Below are 19,785 nucleotides of genomic sequence, written 5' to 3' on the forward strand. Positions count from 1 at the left end.
ATTGTCCAAGGTTTACACTCCAATGCTGTGCCGGGGGTTTGCTACATTGTCGGAGGTGCCATCCTTTGAAAGAGGCGTTAAGCCAAGGTCCTGCCCTGGTAAAGATCCCGCGGCACGATCCTCTCCCGGGATCCTGACTCAACGGTCCCAAATAAAAATCTGTCCACCGTGGGACACTGCCGGGCGCCATCGGCTGCTGCGTTCAGCCCACAAAATACGCAGTCATGATATAATCATCCTTGGCATTTGAGATAGCGCCTTATCAGGTCTTCGAGACGTCTCAAAAGCGCTTCACAGAATATGCGGTGATATAATATATAATTCACAGTGCATCCCTGTGAGACGTCTCGGTGTGACGTGACGAGGCACTATATCAAATGCAAAGGATTATTTATTAATTAAAGCAAACCCAATAATCAGTATCATTGCTGCCCCCCCCACCCCCCCAGACTGTGGGAGGGACAGAGGCGACATTGTCACATTGGCTTCACCCCCCCCCCGGCACGTGACCAGGGTGCCAGCCCCGGAGGCGGAGGCAAACGTCTGACGTAACCCGTTACCTTGGCACCGAAGGACGTGCCCGACGTCACGTCACGCGGACCGGCTCACCAGGGACGCGGGGGAAGATGGCGGCTGGAGGTTTCAGGGACGTCAGCGGCGGCAGCATTTCGTTCGAGCAGCGGCTCCACTCGTCCCTGTGCGGCGAGTTTACGGTGACGTCGCCGAAGCTGTCCTTGCGCTCGGTGCTCGCCGCCACCTCGGGCGTCTGGCTCGCCGCCTACTTCGCCTTCTACTACACGCAGGTCAGGCCGCGCCCGCGCATTGGCCGGGCAACCGGCCCGGAGCGAGCCTCCGATTGGTCCAACGACACGTCAGTCAGACTGAGCCCCTCCCCCCCACCACCACCACCACCAATGGCCCGTCAGTGGGCGGGCCACCAGGTGGCCAGTGACTGATGCCGCCCAGGTGGCCCAGGTGGCCCAGGTTAAGTGGTTAAGTGGTCAACTTCATGGCTGTCCAGTGGGGCGTTGCTGCGTTCCGGTCAGGTGGGCCGCAAACCCATCGCAGTCGGCTGCCCCGTTGCGCCCGCAGAAATGCGCGGCCGCTCCGCGGCGTACTCCGCGAAGCGCTTCGGGACATCTTGGAAGATGCGATCGGGCGCTATGTCAAATGCAAGGATTATTGTCATGATCCAACCTAATTAAATCCCCGCTCTCCTGCTCCCGGACGACCCGGAGGTGGAGGCGAACGTCTTGACGTAACCCGTTACCTTGGCACCGGGGCGGGGAAGATGGCGGCATTCCTTTGACGTTAGTCTATGTCGCGTTCCTTTGACGTTAGTCGATGTATTTCTCTACTATCATGATTTTTAAAATGAGTTGGAAGGCATTTGCGCCACAGAGTCAGAAAGCCTGTGGGGGTTCGTGTTCCGCGTCAGGGCTTTGAGCTTGGGTACGTTAGGCTGACACTTGCCGGACACCGCTGCGCGCAAACTGGCTGCTGCGTTCATCTGCAAAATGGAGTCACTACACTTCACAGTAAACCCTGTGAAGCAGCCCGACCTGTCCTCCTGCTGTGAAGGGCACCAGATCAAACGTATCAATTTTTTTTCATTATGGTCTCTTCACCACAGATGGTGGCAGAGAATTCCACATTTTAACGTTCTTCTCTTATCAAATTGGGTGTCTCAATTCAAAGCGGAGTGAGAAATCAGCCTGGCATGGTCATGGGGAACAGCATTCTGCTGCACAGAGGATCAGTCACCCCCATTCTACCCGACCATTGGAGTTGGGGACACTGGATGAAAACTGAGCTGGAATAGTGAGGCATCGACTACAGTTTGTGGTTACATTATATCTTACAGAACTCATCGGTTCTTTCAGCTACCATCATCCTGACTCTGGTTGGGATGACCGTTTACCTCCACTTGTTCAAAATAGACCACGAAACGCTGCTAATTATCGGCTCAGTGGGCGTGCAGTTGACCACTCTCTACGCTTCGGGCAGAGAGAATGTCACCTTCATCGAGATTAATAAAGTGAAGGATATTGTAATCAACGAAGCCATTTACATGGTGAGTGAGGCAGACAGTAAGGTTCCCTTATTTGGGAGCACATTAAAACAGGTAAAATATGTCAGATGTTCCAAAGGAACATTTAAGTAGATATTCTATTTAAGATATTCTAATTTGTGCCCACTTTTGATTTTGTCTCCAAAAGCAGATTATTCAGAACTCTGCAGCTCATGACCTCTCCTGCACTAGGCTCCAGGAACCTATTATCCCTGTTTTTTCCTGGTTTCACTGGCTCCCCATTACTCAGAGAATCAAGTACAAAACCCTCGTTCTTACCTTCAAGGCCCTCCATGGTCTTGCTTCCCCCCCCACCTCTCCGACCTCATAACCACATATCAGCCTGTACGCTCTCTCCACCGAGCACTTACCGGCCTGCTTCAGGTCCCCCGCACGTCCTGCCCCACCATTGGCGGTCGAGTAATAATAATAATACTTACATTTGATGTAGCGCTTTTTACGTCAGGAGGACGTCCCAAAGCGCTTCACAGAACACACTGTAAAGTGAATTGACTGTATATTTGTGGGCAAACGCGGCAGCCAATTGCGCACAGCGATGTCCCACAAACAGTCGTAGATTGAAAATGACCAATTTATTATTGTTTTTGGTTTTGGAGGGATTATTATCTCGGTTTGGTTTGGGAGGGATATCTCGATGACATATAAGGCGCTCTCTCGAATGCCTTTCAAACGCAAATTTTTTTTGGTATTCAGTATTTAGAATAATAGAGTATTCAGCATCTCTTCCCCACACTCTGGAACTCTATCCTGCAATCCCTCCACCTCAACCCCTCTCTTGCCTCCTTCAAATCCCGTCTGAAGACCTTCAACCCGAGCCTTCGGCCACCCTCCCACCACCACTCTCCCTGTCCTCCTCCCCTTCTGACCCCAACTTCCAGCTTGGGTCCAAAACCCGATTGTCCAGCGCGCTGGGACGAAATTTGCGACGTGAAGGGCGCTATACAAATGTAATTTTTTGTTGTTGTCTGGTGGAGATCTTGAGTGGAAGGAGACTTTGTATCTACCTGCACCCACTTGACCCGGGAGTGCTGGATGGACTAAGTGTAGAGGGAGCTTTACTGTTTATATTCCCTGATGAGCATTCCTTCTCAGATCTGTGAAGAATGAGCATTCATACGGGTGACCAAAAAGTTGTGATATCATTACACTGTCTTAAAGGATGATATTTTTATATATTTTTCTAGATAATAGGGTAGATGTAAAACAAGACTTTTTGGTCACCCTGTATAAGAGCTGTCTGCATTATTACAAACTCAGCACAAGAGGAACTGATCCTCTGTGTCTTTTGTTTTCAGCAAAAGGTCATCTATTACCTGTGCATTCTCCTAAAAGATCCATCGAACCCTCGAGGAGTGTTGGAGGTGGTGCCAGTCTTCCAGGTGAATCCCAGAAGGTGGAGAGTAATGAATGGAAAAGTATTCCAAAATATGCTCTGGTTGAACTCGGGTGAGCTGTACCAGTCACTGTGTTACTGTGGCCATTGCCCACATCAAGATGTACCTTTGACTGAGCTTTCAATCATTTTTCTCCTCCCTCTATGGCGCCCACCCTAAGGCCGAGTGGCTGGAGTTATGAGACATCCTTGCGATGTGAAAGATGCTTTATAAATATAAATTGTATTGTACAGAACCTTTCTTCACCCTGTTTTATAGCCTGCAGAATCCTATTCCCCCATATTGTGTAGCGTCTATAACTGCTCTCCCTTTCTCTTCAAGAGCGCAAAACCCCGCCTGGATTGTTTAACCGCAGTGTACAGGAGATGCCAGCAAATCCTACTGGAAGCGAAGATCAGATATGAACAGTTTGAGGTGATAACTTTATTCTTTTGGGGTTTATAATAATAATTCTTTCATTTGATATTTCGCCTTGTGTCGTTGAGACGTTTCAAAGCGCTTCACAGAGTATGTTATCTATACTGAATTAGCTGCTCCCAGTGACTGGTGTAACCCTTCTGAATCCTGCTGATGACCCAGGCTATCAGCAGCGGTGCCATGAAGTACTGCAGATTCGCCTGGCTCGGGAAGTGGACCATCAAGACCACTATAGAGGGTTAGCTCACTACTGACAGTCCTGCTGACATGAAAACAAAGGCAAGGATTATTACTCCTAACAGTTACAATCACTGCTGGTGTCAGTATCCTGGTTTAGGGAGGTAAAAGAAAACCTGACAGGATTCCCATTTCTTCCGGAGGCTACGTGTGTTTGTGTGGCTGTTCAGTCAAGATGGGCTCAGCTACGATGCCCTCCACTAACTGGCTTGCTAACACTCGGTGTGGGGTTTACACCTCAGGAGCAGCCACTTGGGCAAGGTAGCAGTGGGTGACAAAACTATATACCTCAGCAGAAGGCAGTACGTCAGAGAGGAGGGGAGAAAAGAAACCAAGAGAATTGACGTAACTGAATTTTTTCTTTCAGACCAATGGGAACTTGTGAACTTGGAATCCGTCCAGGGGCCTCGGCAAAAAAGCACTTTGTCCATCAGTGTAAACTGCCCAAAGGGTCCCAGAGTGACCCCTCATAGCAGGTGGACGATGAAAAGAAGATGCTATTCAAAGCACGAGGAACTGGGCAGAGCGGATAGGAAGATTCGGAAATACATAAAATCATCCCTGTGCACACAGTCTCCGCTTCAGTGAAAATCTGGCAATTCAAGTTAAATGCTGAGTTTGTTCATTAACAGTGATGATCAAAGCATTCTTGACGCTGTCAGCACACATAACTATAAACCCTTGGATGTGGAGCACAGTTGAGCAAGCAACAATCTTTGCCTTTGTTTGTGTTGGGACATTGAACATGCTGAAAGCAACGTCCATGCTGGGAGGTCTTTGCAGAGAATTGTTCCCGGGTTCCCTAGCGGTGACTTAGTTGGGCAGCTCTTCAGCTGATATTGAATGATTTTTGTTGCAATGGCCCGGCTAAATGCACAAGTCAGGCTCATTTCGCTGAAGTCGTTGATCAGTTTATTCTGTGAGCCCCCAGGCAGGTGCAAAGCTTCCGTTACTGGAGCCAGCGAGGTTGAGAATTATGAGCTCAGTTAATCTAAAGGACTGCACTGTGCTGCATTTAAATAAAGCACCTCATCACACGTGTGAAGTAACGTTGGAATGAAATGACTCAATACGCAAGACAAGCAGCCAGCTGACTCGTTTCAACACCAGCTCAAAAAAAACCAAGGAGATAAGAGGCTGATTTACTGCTTTTTAGTGAGTTTGTATGAAGAAGGGTTATGTGCCAGGACACAGAGAACTCCCTGCTCTTTGAATTAGTGCTATACAAGCTTTAACATCAACCTCAGATGCTATAACAACGAACAGCACCAATGCCACAGGACCTCAGTACCACAGTGTCCGCATAGCTGAGGGTTCACGTTCTATCTCTCCCCCACATTGGAAATTTACACTTCAAGGCCCACACCACAAGATTAGCCTGAACTGCATAGATTCTGTTCTACAAAGTGTCCACAAAGTCGTATTACCCCCTGTTACAAAACAGCGATACAAGACTACGGAGGAGCTGATAAAATTTGTCAGCGATGCATTTCGCCTCCTCACTCCATCCATACGGAAGATGTGGCACAGAACATGGGACGGATATTTATCTGCCATGAAAATGTTGGTGCACGCTCACACACACACACATCCTCTGGACGTCTAAATACAGTGAACCACTATATACAATGAAGTGCTTCTGAATATAATTATCATTGTTCCACGTGTTTCAGTTGTTGGTCAGTGCACTGTAGAAACAAAAACACATGGTCTTTGTGGTATGATACAGGTCAGTAACTACAAGGTATTCCTAGTTTGAGCGTTGACAATACAATGAAAGCAGAGCTAATACCGGATAAGTATGTTTTTATTACCACATTATTTCAACCACATCGCAGGACCAGCGATGACAAATTCCAGTCTTGCCATTTTATATTGGAAACACAGGCTTCCCAAACTACCGGGAATCATTAAATTAAACTGAGAAAAACAGTGTCAGCTTTCAACAAGTAGATCAGAATAAATAGAGGTACAGTACGTTGGGCGTTACCATTTACAGTGGATTTCTCCCTAACATTCAAGTAATCAATAGATACTATACAGTACATAACATATACACACACACACACACACACACGAGGGGAACAGCCGCCCGCAGCAGACAGCATGGTGCAAGAAACTCAAATGTTTTCTACATCTCGACGCAATTCATTTTGCTTAAACTAAGAGGGACTATGGGTAGAACAGTGACGAAAGTCTTGTATACTAATGGTAACATTAAGGCACCAAGCAGCCACCAAGAATGGGCAAGGCATCACCTAGAGCAGCCCTAAGAAGTCACAACTTTTGCACTTACGTAGATAGATGCATTGTACAACGGCTGTTAACTCATTGTTATTATTGCTGGCTGGTTGTTCAAGTAAAACTGATATTGTCTCTTCCTGTCCTAGTTTCTGATACAAAACTCAAATAGGTACTGACTGTAAACATAACTGGTCCTCATGACTCTGGCTGTAGAATATGAGAAGCACATACCTATGAGTACTGAGCAGCTTGCAGCAGGAGTATTGATATTATTTTGTTGATGTTGACAATGTTTGATGAGGTTCTTTCACTTTGAAGCAGTAATCGATGGGGAAGCAGGAATGGGAAAAGGCCATTTGTCCCCTCAAACCCTGCTCCTTCCACAGTTTCACCTTCTGATATCAGAAGATGAAACCTAATCCCCAAAGGTAAAGGAAGAGAAACTCTTACTATCTCTTCCAGCATCCAGGACATTTTGACCTATGGAGTATATTAGCATTTTAGTCACTATTTTCCCTCTTTAATGGCATTGGGTGGTGGAAGTATATTCAACAAACTGACGTCAGTTTTCCTCGATCACAACTAATGGTCTGTCACTGAGAGCTGAGGTTCACAAGTTAATTTTACATTCTTACAACATAAAGGAATGAAAAGGATTCTGAAGGTGTAGGTGATCAGGTCAGTGCTTAAAGCAGCCCCAGAACTGCACTACTCGTACCCTTTAGTGTCAGAACTCCTGTATCGCAACACTGGTTTTCCAAAGCATTCACTTCAGTATATTGTACAGTCCCAGTCAGCCAGTTCCACAGTAACATGGCTGTTGTCATTTCCTTGGCAGACCCCAAAATCTTTACTGCATGATATTACCAGAGCCTTTGTCAAGTGATGGGCAGCTTGTTGGCCAACACCAAGCCCCAGCAGCCAGCCTGACCTCATTGAAGCACAGTGTTTGGGGGTTAATCTTAACTGGATTTAGCCAGTCAAATTCTGAGAGATTTCACAAAGTGAGGGGCATTCAGCCCTTTGTCACATGGAGGAAATACAGGTTTGCTCCAGTCTCAGACAGAGCTGCATTCACACCATCAGGGCACACGTCCAGGAGGAGGGGGTGTCACACTGACAAGCTTACTGAGTTCCATATACAGTTGTAATTGTACATTGCAACAGCGTTTGGGAATTCAAGGCATCATTGACTCAATTCCTTCATCAATTGATTTTTGCACAACTGTCGAAAAGTATTGAGTGACACCATATAGATGGTGTGAAACTGCTTCACAGGTAAATCTGAGGTTATTGGTCTATCTCCTCCCAAAATCTGGGGTTGTCTGTAGATAGAAATTCAGATTAGCTTGTGAGCTGGGGAACTATTGTGACAATTGCATTGTGTGGTTGGATCGTGTTCCAGTGATGGCATGAACAGGCACTGTATTCATCACCGCTCAAGAGTCTTTTGAATTGAATCCTCAGCTCCCAGCAGTTAATGAATTGTCCATCACCGTCGACTCACTTTATGCAGCAACCCTGGGGATGCTCTGTTGTACGTTAGAGCTGTGAAAAATCAAACTCACCAGTGGTGAGTGTGGTTACGGTCAGGTCCTCAGACGAGTCACTGGAACGTCATCTCTCGTCAGCGTTTCATATCAAGAAAAAGGAGCAGAATAAAGGGAACATAGGCCACCTTTTCCGCCTGTTCTGTTCGTTTGTGGTTTACAATGTAGTCACGAGGCAGCCACCACTCCCAATCATACGCTGAAGTTGTCTGTGAAACATCTCGTCAAGGACACGACTAACTAGTGCTTAATTATGTCTGATCTAGAGGAACGCAGCCGATAAAGCTCTTTCTAAATCTTGCACCAGTTGAATCTCCCAAATGGTTTGTCTTCAGTTAAAATGCAGCTTCCTGCAGTCCAGCCTCACACGCCCAGTCAGAGGAAGATGTCTAGAGCAAAGTAGGCCCTTGAGTAGTTCGGGTCATGGTTGGGAAATGCTTGCTATCGATCTCCCAGAGTTTTCGTTCGGAGAAGGCTGGTGGTGGTGCGTGGCTGCCGAGGGTGTTGGGTGAGGCAGGCAGCAGGTATCTGTTGCTGTAGTTAATGTAACTGGCTAGTATCAGCGTTAGTTCCAGAATCTGTATAGAAACATTGAGATACAAGAGTGAGTGACATTCTTCTCAGTGCACAGTAAAATTCCCAGTAAAATTCCCTGTAAACAACTGAAATAAAACTACCCCAAGCAACAAGGACTGAGAAGAGAGGTCCAAGACTTGCAGGCACAGCACGGCAATAGGATAAGAGGTGAGGAGGGTAAACTTGGGGCAAACACTAGAAACTAGTGTCTGGAATTAAAGATAGCAATCACTACCCAGAACGGGTTGCCTGGAATGTGGGTGAAGCCAGCCCCAAAACAGCAGAGCTCCAATGACAGGCGCTGGGCTCCCAGCGTGGTGGTGGTGGTGGGGGGGGGGGGGGGGGGAGAAGAAAGGTGAACGATAGAGCGGTCAAAGAGGTATACTTTGAAATGCATCTTTAAAGAGAGATGGGAGCGAGTCAAATCAGAGGGATCTGGAATTGGCAGTTCCAGAGAGCAGGTCCATAGGTGCCTGCCATAAAGTGGGGAAGATAGTACAGGGGACGTGGAGTAGGTCATTGTTGGCCGAGGGAAAGGAACGGCTAGGGGAAGCAGGTCACAGAGGTAGGGTGGGGATGGGACCACAAGCTAACGGGGTGGGGGGCTAACGGAGCAGAGCAGAGGTGATATCTAACGCAAGGTAGTATCACAAATGGTGATGGGGGTGATAGGCGGTGGAACCTGGGACTGGAGAGGACATGGATAGTCTGCAGTTTGTGCAGGGATGAGCTGCGGCGGGGGGGGGGGGGGGGGGCGATGGGAAGAGGTAATGACGGAGGTGGGCAGAATTGCAGAGGTAAAGGAAAGCTGAGTGGGTCAGAGCAAGGATGTGGAGAAGCTCCGTTACATCATCACAGAAATGACATTATAGGATTATATAAATGGCAGGAAACGGTTCTGAAGTAGAAACAGAAGAAGCAATCTGCTGCCTGTACCTTGGGCTTTGCCATTGTGAACATCAGTTTCTCGACAGTGGTCTTTGCGGGGTTCCCGTCCTTGGCCTTGCTGACGACCATCATGAAGTCATCGCGACAGCCTCCGAACGTCAGGACTGACGAGTAGGGATAGTTCATCACCGGCCGCTGAACAAACAGCACAAAAATCTCACATCAGATTTGACCAGGTTCTCTCGAGACACTCATCACTGTAGGTAGGGGGAAGAGAGGATACGCCCCGAAACTCTGGAACTCTCCCTCAATCCCTCCACCTTGCCCCCTCCCTCCCTCCCTCCCCACCTTCAAATTCCCCCATAAAGACCTTCCTTATAGATCGTTGCTTAGTCAACTCCCTCCTCCCTCTCCCCCTGGCTAGCTGTCAGACTCAGCCACTGCAAAGTGTTCCGGGACACTTTCCCCAGCATGAAGTGCGCTATATAAATGCAAGTTGTTGTTGTGGATGCCGTGTATAGTATTGGGTGGAGTGTAAGTTGCCACCAAACCATTACATTGAATAAGCACCGTACATACCATTGTACTGCACTCCAGAACGCTAACACCATCTTCATTTACTGCCAGCCACACAGGAGCTTCTTCGGGAGCGATAGGCTGGGGAGATGGAAAGCTGGTCAACGTTTGTAAATAATGGGAGGAACATGACTGTGAAAAGATCCCGAGACGGGTTCATTACTTGTCACTTGGGCTAATACCAGGAAAAGTCATGTACAAATGTGACCCTCACATCCCTAGGGCAGAGAAAGCAAGGATAGAAGTCCTGGAGTTCTGTAGCTCATTGGTCAGAGCACTAGCCTTGCAAGCGAGAGATTCACGGCAGGACGAAACCTTGGGCAAGTTTCCTTACTCCACACGCCTGATAATAATCCTTCAAGAAAAAAAAAGCAATAATAATTTGGTCACTCAATCCACGACTGTTTGTGGGACGCTGCTGTGTGCAACTGGCCTGCCGCGTTTCGCCCACAAATATACAGTCAATTCACTTTACAGTCTATTCTGTGAAGCACTTTGAGATGTCTAGAAGATGTGAAAAGTGCTATATCAAAAGCAAGGATTATTATTATTAGAAACATGAAGAGAGGAACTGGTTCCAAGGTGAAACGTTGGAAGCCATAGTTTTCCAGGGCATTGCTGATGGCAGACCAGCCAGCCTGGCTCATCGGCAGGACTTGGAAGGGCAAACCAGTCACTGAGGGCCAGGGAATCCTCCTGCTCAGCTCCTGTTAACCCTGCAAGCCAAAGCCCTAATGAGTGTGGCAGTACTGGCTAGACAAGCAGCAGAAAAGCTTGCCAGACAGTGCTATCAATGCCAAGCTATGCATTTTAGCTGGTTAGACTCCAGCAGTTACCCCAACGCTCACTCCAGCCTTGGCTCTCATTAACCTGCACCAAATACTCTTCGGAATTAGGTAAGCAAGGTGCATCTTCAGGGGAGAGAATTTCTATGTGTGAGTGGTGTACATGAAACTCAAGTCTGGTTTGGATAACTCTTAAGCATGGTGATGGTTTTCTGCATGTGAGACACCGGCTGACCAAAGCAAAGACAAAATGTGTCCAACTTAACACTGAAGACTTGGATCATCAGATAAGATGAGCTGAATCACAAGGACCCAACCACAGGAACTCAGAGGAAACTTAACAGTCAGTCACCCAACATCCCACACCATCCAGACCTTATCCTGCAACATTTGCCTCAAATCCTGTACCTAATTGTTTTTTTGAAAAAGAAATATATGAATGTTTAAAACCTGCTATCAGTGACTGGGCTCTGATGTGTCTATAGGGCCGTAATCTTCTCCCATTGATGTGAAACAATTCCCTCACACACACACACACACACACACACGCAGCTAACTTTGTTTAACCTCACCTTTGCAGTAAATAGCTTCGCTCCAAAAAGAGGCCATTTCCTGGCGACGGTCAGGTAAATGCGCAGACAATCGGAGCCGCTACAGCCCCGCAGAACCATCCACTTTGTAGCCAGTCTGTCTGCCAGCCGCCTGTGTGACAAGAGATAACAGGAGCGGCTCAGTGGAAGCAGAACTGAAGAGAGACTGCACTGACAATAACAGCACAGTCAAGGTGCAGAGAGATTTAGGAAGACGTGAAGAGGTGGAATGGTTCACCCTAAACACCCACCATTTCCAGCTCAGTCAATGCATCTCATTAGGGAGACACAAAGCGATGACCCTGTTTACAGGGAGCAGAGGATCAGGGAGACTACGTCACCTCCTACTGTTCAGCGATAAACACTGATTAGCAGGGCCACAAGAGGTGACTCAAGAGACTGAGATAGACAGCTCTGCTCAGAGCAATCGCCCTGATGTGCAGTGTTGAGTTGAACAAAGCACTGAATGAGAAAGGGATATTTGGTCTGAACTCCATCCTGGAATATCACTAGATTCTAAAGTAATCAAATTTATATTCCTCCATCCCCAAAACTCAAACCTGGCCTCCTTATGTCCACAGACAGTCTCTCTCCGCCCTCTGCCCCAACACAGAAAACATGCCCTGTGGCAGTACTTCACATCTCAGTCTGCACTATCTCTACACCAAACTCTCCGACATTGTTCTCAAGCAGATATTTTCCTGTTCTGTTGTGTCGATAATCGATGCAGCATCAGTGGCCTTTGTTGTCCTGCCAGGCTTGTGTGTGTGTGTGATGCTTTTTAATGTTACCATTATGGCCTTTCGTTCTTCATCTTTCAGTCTAAAGTGTGAAGCATTATCTGATAAAGAGCTTGCCTCTCCCGGGCCTGTACAGAAATTTATAGAACAGAAGGCGACCGTTCAACCCTGTGTCTCTGGCTCTTAAGGGGCTGAATGGCCTCCTCCCGTTCCTAGGTTTGAAAGAACAATCCATTCAATTTAGCTGCGTGTTCAGAGCTCCAAGATGCTATCCTGCACCTGAAGGGCTGTACGTACATGCAAGTGTTTTCCCCACACCCTGCAAACGTTTGCTTTTTAGCTAGTTCCCTTTAGAAAGCTGATCTAGTTCTGCCAGGTTTGTGCTGGGCAAAGCGGGAGAGTGACTGTGAGTTACAAAGCGGCGTAGGAAGCAGAAGGAGACGGTACCTGAGCTGGTCAGGGCTGCAGCCCTGCTTGTATCGCTTTGGGTAGAACCTGTCCAACACCTGCTGCAGAATCTGTTGCATTTTGGACTGTGAGCTTCCTCCAGGACTGGCTGGGATGGGACGGTCCAAGTCTCCATATTCCACCTGCAGAACCACCACGAGTCCTTCACACTGAACATAATACAGCCGCTGCTCCTACCCCCAACATTAATCCTGACCCATTCCACATGATCCCCACAATCCTGCCCCATACTACATGCCCCTCCACCCCACAACCAACGGTCCTTCCACCCAACCCACCACACCTCATATATACCTCCAGGATTCTGCCCCCCCCACACCCACCAACCCTGTCTCTCACCGAACCTCACCCGCCCCACGATCACTCCCCCTCGCGTTAACTCTTGCCACTCAATACCGTTTGTGCCCGCTCCAGCCTTGCCCTCTCAAATGCAGCCACTCCTCCTTCCCCCTTGTAGGGTGCCCTTGCTCTGCCTTGCCCAGCGCAGCACTAACCTGTGCCAGTAACGCAGTCACCTCCAGGGCCAACTCCTTATTGACCGGGAAGCGGCCGTTCACTACCTCATCGTTTATCTGGTATGTGAGGAGGAGACGCTCCCTCTCCGTCTCTCCCTTCGCATGAGCTCGAAAATACATCCTGTACAGAGAGGCAGTCACAACTTTACTTTACTCGGTCACACCATATCGAGTCCCATCAGGACGTCCACATTCCCTGCACATTCCCTGGAGTCCTGTAGCTCAGTGATTAGAGCGCTCGCCTCGCAAGCGAGACACCTGGGTTCAAATCCAGGCAGGTCAGGGTGAAACCGTGGGCAAGTTTCCTTACTCCACACACGCCTGATAATAATTCCTCCAAAACAAAAAAAAACAATAATAAATTGTTCATTTTCAATCCACGACTGTCTGTGGGATGCTGCTGTGCGCAATTGGCTGCTGCATTTTGCCTACAAATATACGGTCAATTCACCTTACAGCACATTCTGTGAAGTGCTTTGAGACGTCGAGAAGACGTGAAAAGCGTTATAGCAAATGCCCATTCTTGGCCAAACACCGCTTTTCTTCACCTTCGCCACATCGCCTGCCTCGGTCTCCATCTCACACCCAACGCTACTGAAACCCTCACCGAGGCTACTGTCACCTCCCCAGAATGATTTAATCCAGCCTGCAAACCAATTCCGACTTCACTGTTTTACCTCCCAGCTGCGCCTCTCTTCCGGTAGGTTTCCGTGCTGCCTAAGGCAACCTGGTGAGAGGCAGTGCGGGGAGCGATGGGAGGAACTGCAGCAGGAGTATTTTATTTTGCAATTCTAAACCCACAGAACCATGACTCACGCAGTAAGCAACACAGGAAAATAGGTGTGGAAAATAGGAGCTCTGGGTTCAAGAGAAACATTCTCCAGTGTTAGCGTTATTTTGTTTATCGGTACAGCTACTAAATTACGTGCATTTTAATTCACTTCATTATTTCTCTCCCTGTCGTTGTTTACTCTGGAATTTAATGATCATTCTCTATGTACTATATGTACTTTATTGATAAAAGCGTATCGTGATTTTAAAATTTGCATGAATTTTTACACTGCCTATTTAAAGTTTGGATCGTAACTAAAATAAAGTGAAATTTAGTAGTAGTTACACAATTTAAAAAATAGGATTTCTATAGGATTCATACGGGTTATGTTTCTGGAAGGGAAACACAGATATATTACTTATGCTGCCCGTGGGTGTTTCTCAAGCCGGGCATTTGGTCCTCACCAACCTACAGGTTGGACCATCTCTGCTTTGAGCAACGGGAGTGTTACCAGCATCGAGTGGCCACAGGGTGACGCTCTAAGCACATATTCAAGCTGCCTCAACTCAATACTCCTTAAAGCAGGAGATATTTGCACAACTCGCTGTGAATATGATTTTCATTTCAAACCTACTGTCTCAGTGCCCTTGAATGGACTTCTGCTTTCAGCAAACAGAAAATCGTTTGGATGGTTCACTTCAAAACGACCATCATCTTTCAAACGTCATTATTTACCGGGGGAAACAGCTCACTTCATAAAGGATAACAGGCTGGAGGCTGGTCGGTCGGATTCTGATCAGGGAAACTTAGCGAATGGCAGAGGGAAAAGGGAAAGGTACAAAAATGTGGCTGTCGCAGTATACACCGCTTTGAAAGGGGTAAGTGCCCCCCTCTAGATTGTTGGAATGGAATGCGCACTCTCCCTGGAGGGACACATCCTGCTTACCTAATTCTGGAAAGTATTAGGCGCAGGTTGGCAAGAGCCAAGGCTTGGGGTTGGGGAGCCTAATGTGCGCTTTGGAGAAACTGCTGGGAGTCTAAGCAGCTAAAACCGCTGAGTTTGCCATTGATAACGCTGTCTGGCAAGCGTTCCTGTTGCTTGTCCAGCTTGGACCACACTACCCATTAGGGCTTTGGCTTGCAGGGTTAACAGGAGCTGAGTGGGGATGACTTCCTGCCCTCAGTGACTGGTCTGCCCTTCAGAGTCTTGCCGATGAGCCAGGCTGGCGGTGCTGCCATCAGAGAGCCAGCTCAGTGACCGGTGTGGGCTCAGGGACTGTGGATGGACAGGGCGAGGGCAGCCTGTCAGGGTGATGCCCAGTGAAGGGCAGATGCGAACCTGCTTTTGTAGATTAGACGGACAATCCGGTTGCCTTCATACTTCCCAAGGTGCACCTCTTTCAAGGCCTGCTCCCACTTCGAGATCACGTCACAAATCTGCCAAAATCAGGGGCCAAAAAAAAGACATTAATCACAGAACACTTCCAGCCCTCCCTGTTCATGCTCACGCTGCATCCCCCCTCGTCCAATGTACCAGGGCAGTAATGGGCTATAAGCTCATGTTGTTCAAGTGCACAAGAGACAGTTTGCAGTCTATCGGGGAGAGTAGCGAGGTATAGCGAGAGGGTATAACAGAGGGGGGTGAGGGTATAACAGTTACAGTGAGGGGAGTGAGGGTATAACAGTTACAGTGAGGGGAGTGAGGGTATAACAGTTACAGTGAGGGGAGTGAGGGTACAACAGTTACAGTGAGGGGAGTGAGGGTATAACAGTTACAGTGAGGGGAGTGAGGGTATAACAGTTACAGAGAGGGGAGTGAGGGTATAACAGTTACAGTGAGGGGAGTGAGGGTACAACAGTTACAGTGAGGGGAGTGAGGGTATAACAGTTACAGTGAGGGGAGTGAGGGTATAACAGTTACAGAGAGGGGAGTGAGGTATAACAGTTACAGTGAGGGGAGTGAGGGTACAACAGTTACAGTGAGGGGAGTGAGGGTACAACAGTTACAGTGAGGGGAGTGAGGGTACAACAGTTACAGTGAGGGGAGTGAGGGTACAACAGTTACAGTGAGGGGAGTGAGGGTATACCAGTTACAGTGAGGGGAATGAGGGTATAACAGTTACAGTGAGGGGAGTGAGGGTATACCAGTTACAGTGAGGGGAGTGAGGGTATAACAGTTACAGTGAGGGGAGTGAGGGTATAACAGTTACAGTGAGGGGAGTGAGGGTATAACAGTTACAGTGAGGGGAGTGAGGGTATAACAGTTACAGTGAGGGGAGTGAGGGTATAACAGTTACAGTGAGGGTATATCAGCCTCACCTTTACGTGGCCCTGTAGACAATGTTCCAGATCCTTGCCAGAAGGATCGTCTGTGAAGAGTGCGAATCCTGAGTGTGAAGGTTTTCTCATCCCCATCTCCTGGTTGAGAGTTTGCAGGAACTCGTCGACAGTCGTAGCACCATCAAACCCCACCACCTGAATAACACACACCAGAGCAGTGATTTACCCTGCGTGGCTCAGTTAGCCCTCACCTCAGTGTCAGAAGGTTGTGGATTCAAGCCCCACGTTGGGACTTTGAACTACCGTCCTTTGGATGAGACGTTAAACAAGGTCCCATCTGGACTTTAAAGATCCCATGGCACAACTGAAAACATCAAGGGAATTTCTCACAGTCTCCTGGCCAACAATCCCTCAAATAAAACTGGTCATTCACTTCATGACTATTGTAGTAATAATAATAATATTATAATAATCATAATCCTTGCATTTGAAATCGCACCTGATCACAAAGCGCTTCACAGAATATTTTGTAACTTGGAATCGCTGTGCGTCTTGTGGCTAAATTTTGACAGCCAGTTGCACACAGCAGAGTCCCGCAAACAGTGGACTGAGTGACCATTTTCTTCTTCTTGTTGAGGGATTATTACTCCTGGAAAGTGACCCGCCAATCGACTAATAATAATAATAATAGTCCTATTTACTGCTAGATAAACAGAGGTGTGCGGAGTAGGCAAACTTGCCTAAGGTTTTGCCCCGTCCGGCTCCTCTCGCTTGTGAAGCGAGCGCGCTGACCACTACGCTACAGGACTCCACACTAACCTGGTAGGTGCCATTCATGAAGTGGACGGGGATGCTGAACGGCAGGGAATGGTGGTAGGGGTTCCTCAGCAGGATTGACATGATCTCCATGCGGGACGGCTTGGCCTCGCGGTCCCCATTGCGCAGAGTCCGCTCCACTGACCTCTGACAGTAAATGGCGTACTTTCCGATCTCGGTCCTGGTGACGGAGGAGGGAGAGAGTCCCGTGATGGTTAACGCATGCAGACAGACTTCTTTTGTTGTAGATTTAAGATTATTTTTCTATCGACATTCCTGGATGGTGTGCTCCAGTCTTTCGTGGAGTTTATTTAATACCGGTGTAGACGTGTTACAGAGCAGTGATGGCCAATCCATTGTCAGTCGGCCAACAAACATAAATGTTTTTAAGGTTGAATATTTCTCGGTTTATGCCATAATCGAGAAATATTCCATCAGGAAAAACGTGGAAACACACAGCTGATCGAACACAGACTTACCTAGACTAGTGTGAATGTTCGATGGTGTTAATGTTTGATGGTGGTGGTGGAAGGGTGGCACATCGTCACAGCACAACGGGCTGTAATCGGCCTGTGGGTCGTAGTTTGGCCAGCGTTGTGTTAGAGGGATCAGTACAGCGGGTATAGAGTGGGGCACTGAACTCTTCTAGCTTTTGCTCTGAAGCCAAATGGGTGGCCAATGAGCCATGGCACAAATGGGGAGAGGGGAAGAAATGGTTAGGGGCGGGTGGGAGGAAAACATAGGTCACTGGAATGATGCGTTCGGATAAGCAGTTGTTTATTACTATCCCATCATATGATATGGTCCTATCGCAATCTCTGTCATGGATTGAGTACGGAGCTCAGGCTCCGGTCTTACCTGGAATCTGCGTGTCGCTGGAGGTGAAGCTTGAGGTACCACAAGAAGTGATGCTGGGGAAGAAATAAAGCAACGCATAGGGCCAGAAGCTGCCAGCACTGGGGAAAGAGCAACAAACCACAATGAAAATACAATACAAATGTACATTTGTGTAGCGCCTTTCACGTTGGGAGGACTTCTCAAGTCAAATGGGTTACACGCGTTTGAGTGATTATGTCTACATCTCGAGTACCAAGATTCACTGATGAGCCAGACTGATTATCACACACACACACACTATCATTCCTGCCTCTCCCCCCACTCCCTCATCATCACCAACAACCATTCCCAATGACACCACTCTCTACCTCAAGAAGGATTATTTTACGACCCGGAATTCTTCTTACTTAACACGAAAGCGTGACAGACTTGAGTGGAGCCACCAGGAGTCAACACCAGATGTAACGGGTCAGATACAGGGTAAAGCTCCCTCTACACTGTCTATTCAGCACTCACAGTTTAGGTTTAGACACAGGCTAGTAATTATTGGCCACTCAATACTGCGGACTCGATTAAAAAAGGAACCGGAATGAAATGTTCAGAACTGATTTCACATGGAAGAGACGGAAGAGAACATTTCAATCTTGGCAGGAAATTAACCCAGATTCCTGGGGTTTAAAGGACACAAGGAGAATATTTCTTCCATTCAGTCAATGAAGAAACATTCCATCCATTCCACTCCCATCTTATCTCCATGACCTTGGTACGTACTGAATCCGCCATGGATCACATTGCAGGGAGTGAGTCTGCAGACCCCTCACCTGGATGAGAGAGAAGTTGTGGGGCTGCCTGTGGCTGGTCTGTTTGATGAATTGACAGTAAACCTCGTTCTGGAGCTCGGTGTGGGTCAAGCAAACCTGCAGTGCGTTCTGTGCCAAGGACACGTGGTAGTCGATGGAAGGCATCTCGACCAGCACGTTGATAAAGAGTTGGCAGGACTGTGGGCACAGAAACGATCGATAGCGGTGTAAGTACATCAGCCAAATTACTGCCCGCTACACTGCACGACACTGCACCACTAATTCAATCAGACTGACCGACAAAACTCTTACTTTGTAACAACACAAGATCTGTGTAACAGACTCCCAGCAAGAACCACCGACTCCAGGAGAGAGGAAATCAACTCCAATAGCTTTTGAGCTAATGTAGTTTCTTAACGGCAACTGACTGAAGGAGGAAAGTCTCATTCTTACCTTGAAGAGTTTGAGAGCCTCAGTTTGCAGGGCCTCGGAGGGCAGGGTAGTGAGTGCGTTCAGGATGCTGTCCTTACTGTAACACAGAGTGGGGTGCTTCCAGAGAGGGGAATCTGTAATCAGCAAAGCATGTCAGTCAGCACGGCTTCCAGCCGAACCTTATGCAGGGTGACCTTACCCAAAAAAGTCTTATTTTTCAGCTACCCTAAAAAAAAATCATCATTTCTTTTAATACTTATTAGACGTCGTAATGGCATCACAACTTTTTGGTCACCCTGTACTTATTGAGCTCTAATATATGGGGTTTGTTTAAGTATGTGAGTTAATATATAGTTAAAACAAATAATTAAAGTGATATATAGTAACACACGGCCCCATTCACCAAGGGAAGGATGTGACATCGTGTTGACCCTATGAAACTACAAAATACAATCACCACTTCACTTTGCAGATTGGGATGACATCACGATGTGAAAAACACTGTTGAGCAAATGCAACGATTATAGCTCTGATCCACTTGTGGAGAGGCAGTGGGTAAATGCGGAAGTAATGGAGGGGTAGGGGAGCGGAGGTTCGGGGGTGATTAATACAAGGAGTGCAACGTAATCCGTAATCTAAGTGGTTTTGAGAAGAAACTGAATGTGAGATCGTAATTGGTGGGTAGCCAGGTTTAGGCTCTGTAGGAAGAGTAGAGGGCAATTCAGTAAAAATACTGTCTTTACTTGCACTGCAGGCACAGAATGCGAGAAAATCAC

General features: G+C 47.7%; 2 protein-coding genes across 2 annotated transcripts in view; one reads left to right on the top strand and one right to left on the bottom strand.

Annotated features, from left to right (window-relative positions):
- The first annotated feature begins 591 nt into the window (after positions 1-591).
- On the top strand, positions 592-4,850 carry pigh (phosphatidylinositol glycan anchor biosynthesis, class H). The gene is made up of 5 exons (XM_007907068.2): positions 592-803; positions 1,865-2,074; positions 3,388-3,471; positions 3,808-3,900; positions 4,508-4,850. The coding sequence occupies exons 1-5, from the start codon at positions 627-629 to the stop codon at positions 4,523-4,525; spliced, it is 582 nt and encodes a 193-aa protein (XP_007905259.1). The 5' UTR covers positions 592-626; the 3' UTR covers positions 4,526-4,850.
- Positions 4,851-5,929: 1,079 nt separating this feature from the next.
- plekhh1 (pleckstrin homology domain containing, family H (with MyTH4 domain) member 1) overlaps positions 5,930-19,785 on the bottom strand; it is a 177,475-nt gene continuing 163,619 nt past the window's right edge. Inside the window, exons 20-31 of the mRNA XM_007907069.2 lie at positions 19,031-19,143; positions 18,599-18,775; positions 17,799-17,896; positions 16,944-17,121; positions 16,164-16,319; positions 15,184-15,281; positions 13,052-13,193; positions 12,537-12,679; positions 11,332-11,461; positions 9,978-10,055; positions 9,447-9,593; positions 5,930-8,512 (exon numbers count right to left, since the gene is read on the bottom strand). Coding sequence (XP_007905260.2) covers positions 8,324-8,512; positions 9,447-9,593; positions 9,978-10,055; positions 11,332-11,461; positions 12,537-12,679; positions 13,052-13,193; positions 15,184-15,281; positions 16,164-16,319; positions 16,944-17,121; positions 17,799-17,896; positions 18,599-18,775; positions 19,031-19,143 — 1,649 coding nt within the window. The 3' untranslated portion in view covers positions 5,930-8,323. The remainder of the gene's footprint in view (positions 8,513-9,446; positions 9,594-9,977; positions 10,056-11,331; positions 11,462-12,536; positions 12,680-13,051; positions 13,194-15,183; positions 15,282-16,163; positions 16,320-16,943; positions 17,122-17,798; positions 17,897-18,598; positions 18,776-19,030; positions 19,144-19,785) is intronic.

This window comes from Callorhinchus milii, unplaced genomic scaffold, assembly GCF_018977255.1.
Source record: "Callorhinchus milii isolate IMCB2004 unplaced genomic scaffold, IMCB_Cmil_1.0 Scaffold9, whole genome shotgun sequence".
In the NCBI taxonomy this organism is placed as follows: Eukaryota; Metazoa; Chordata; class Chondrichthyes; order Chimaeriformes; family Callorhinchidae; genus Callorhinchus; species Callorhinchus milii.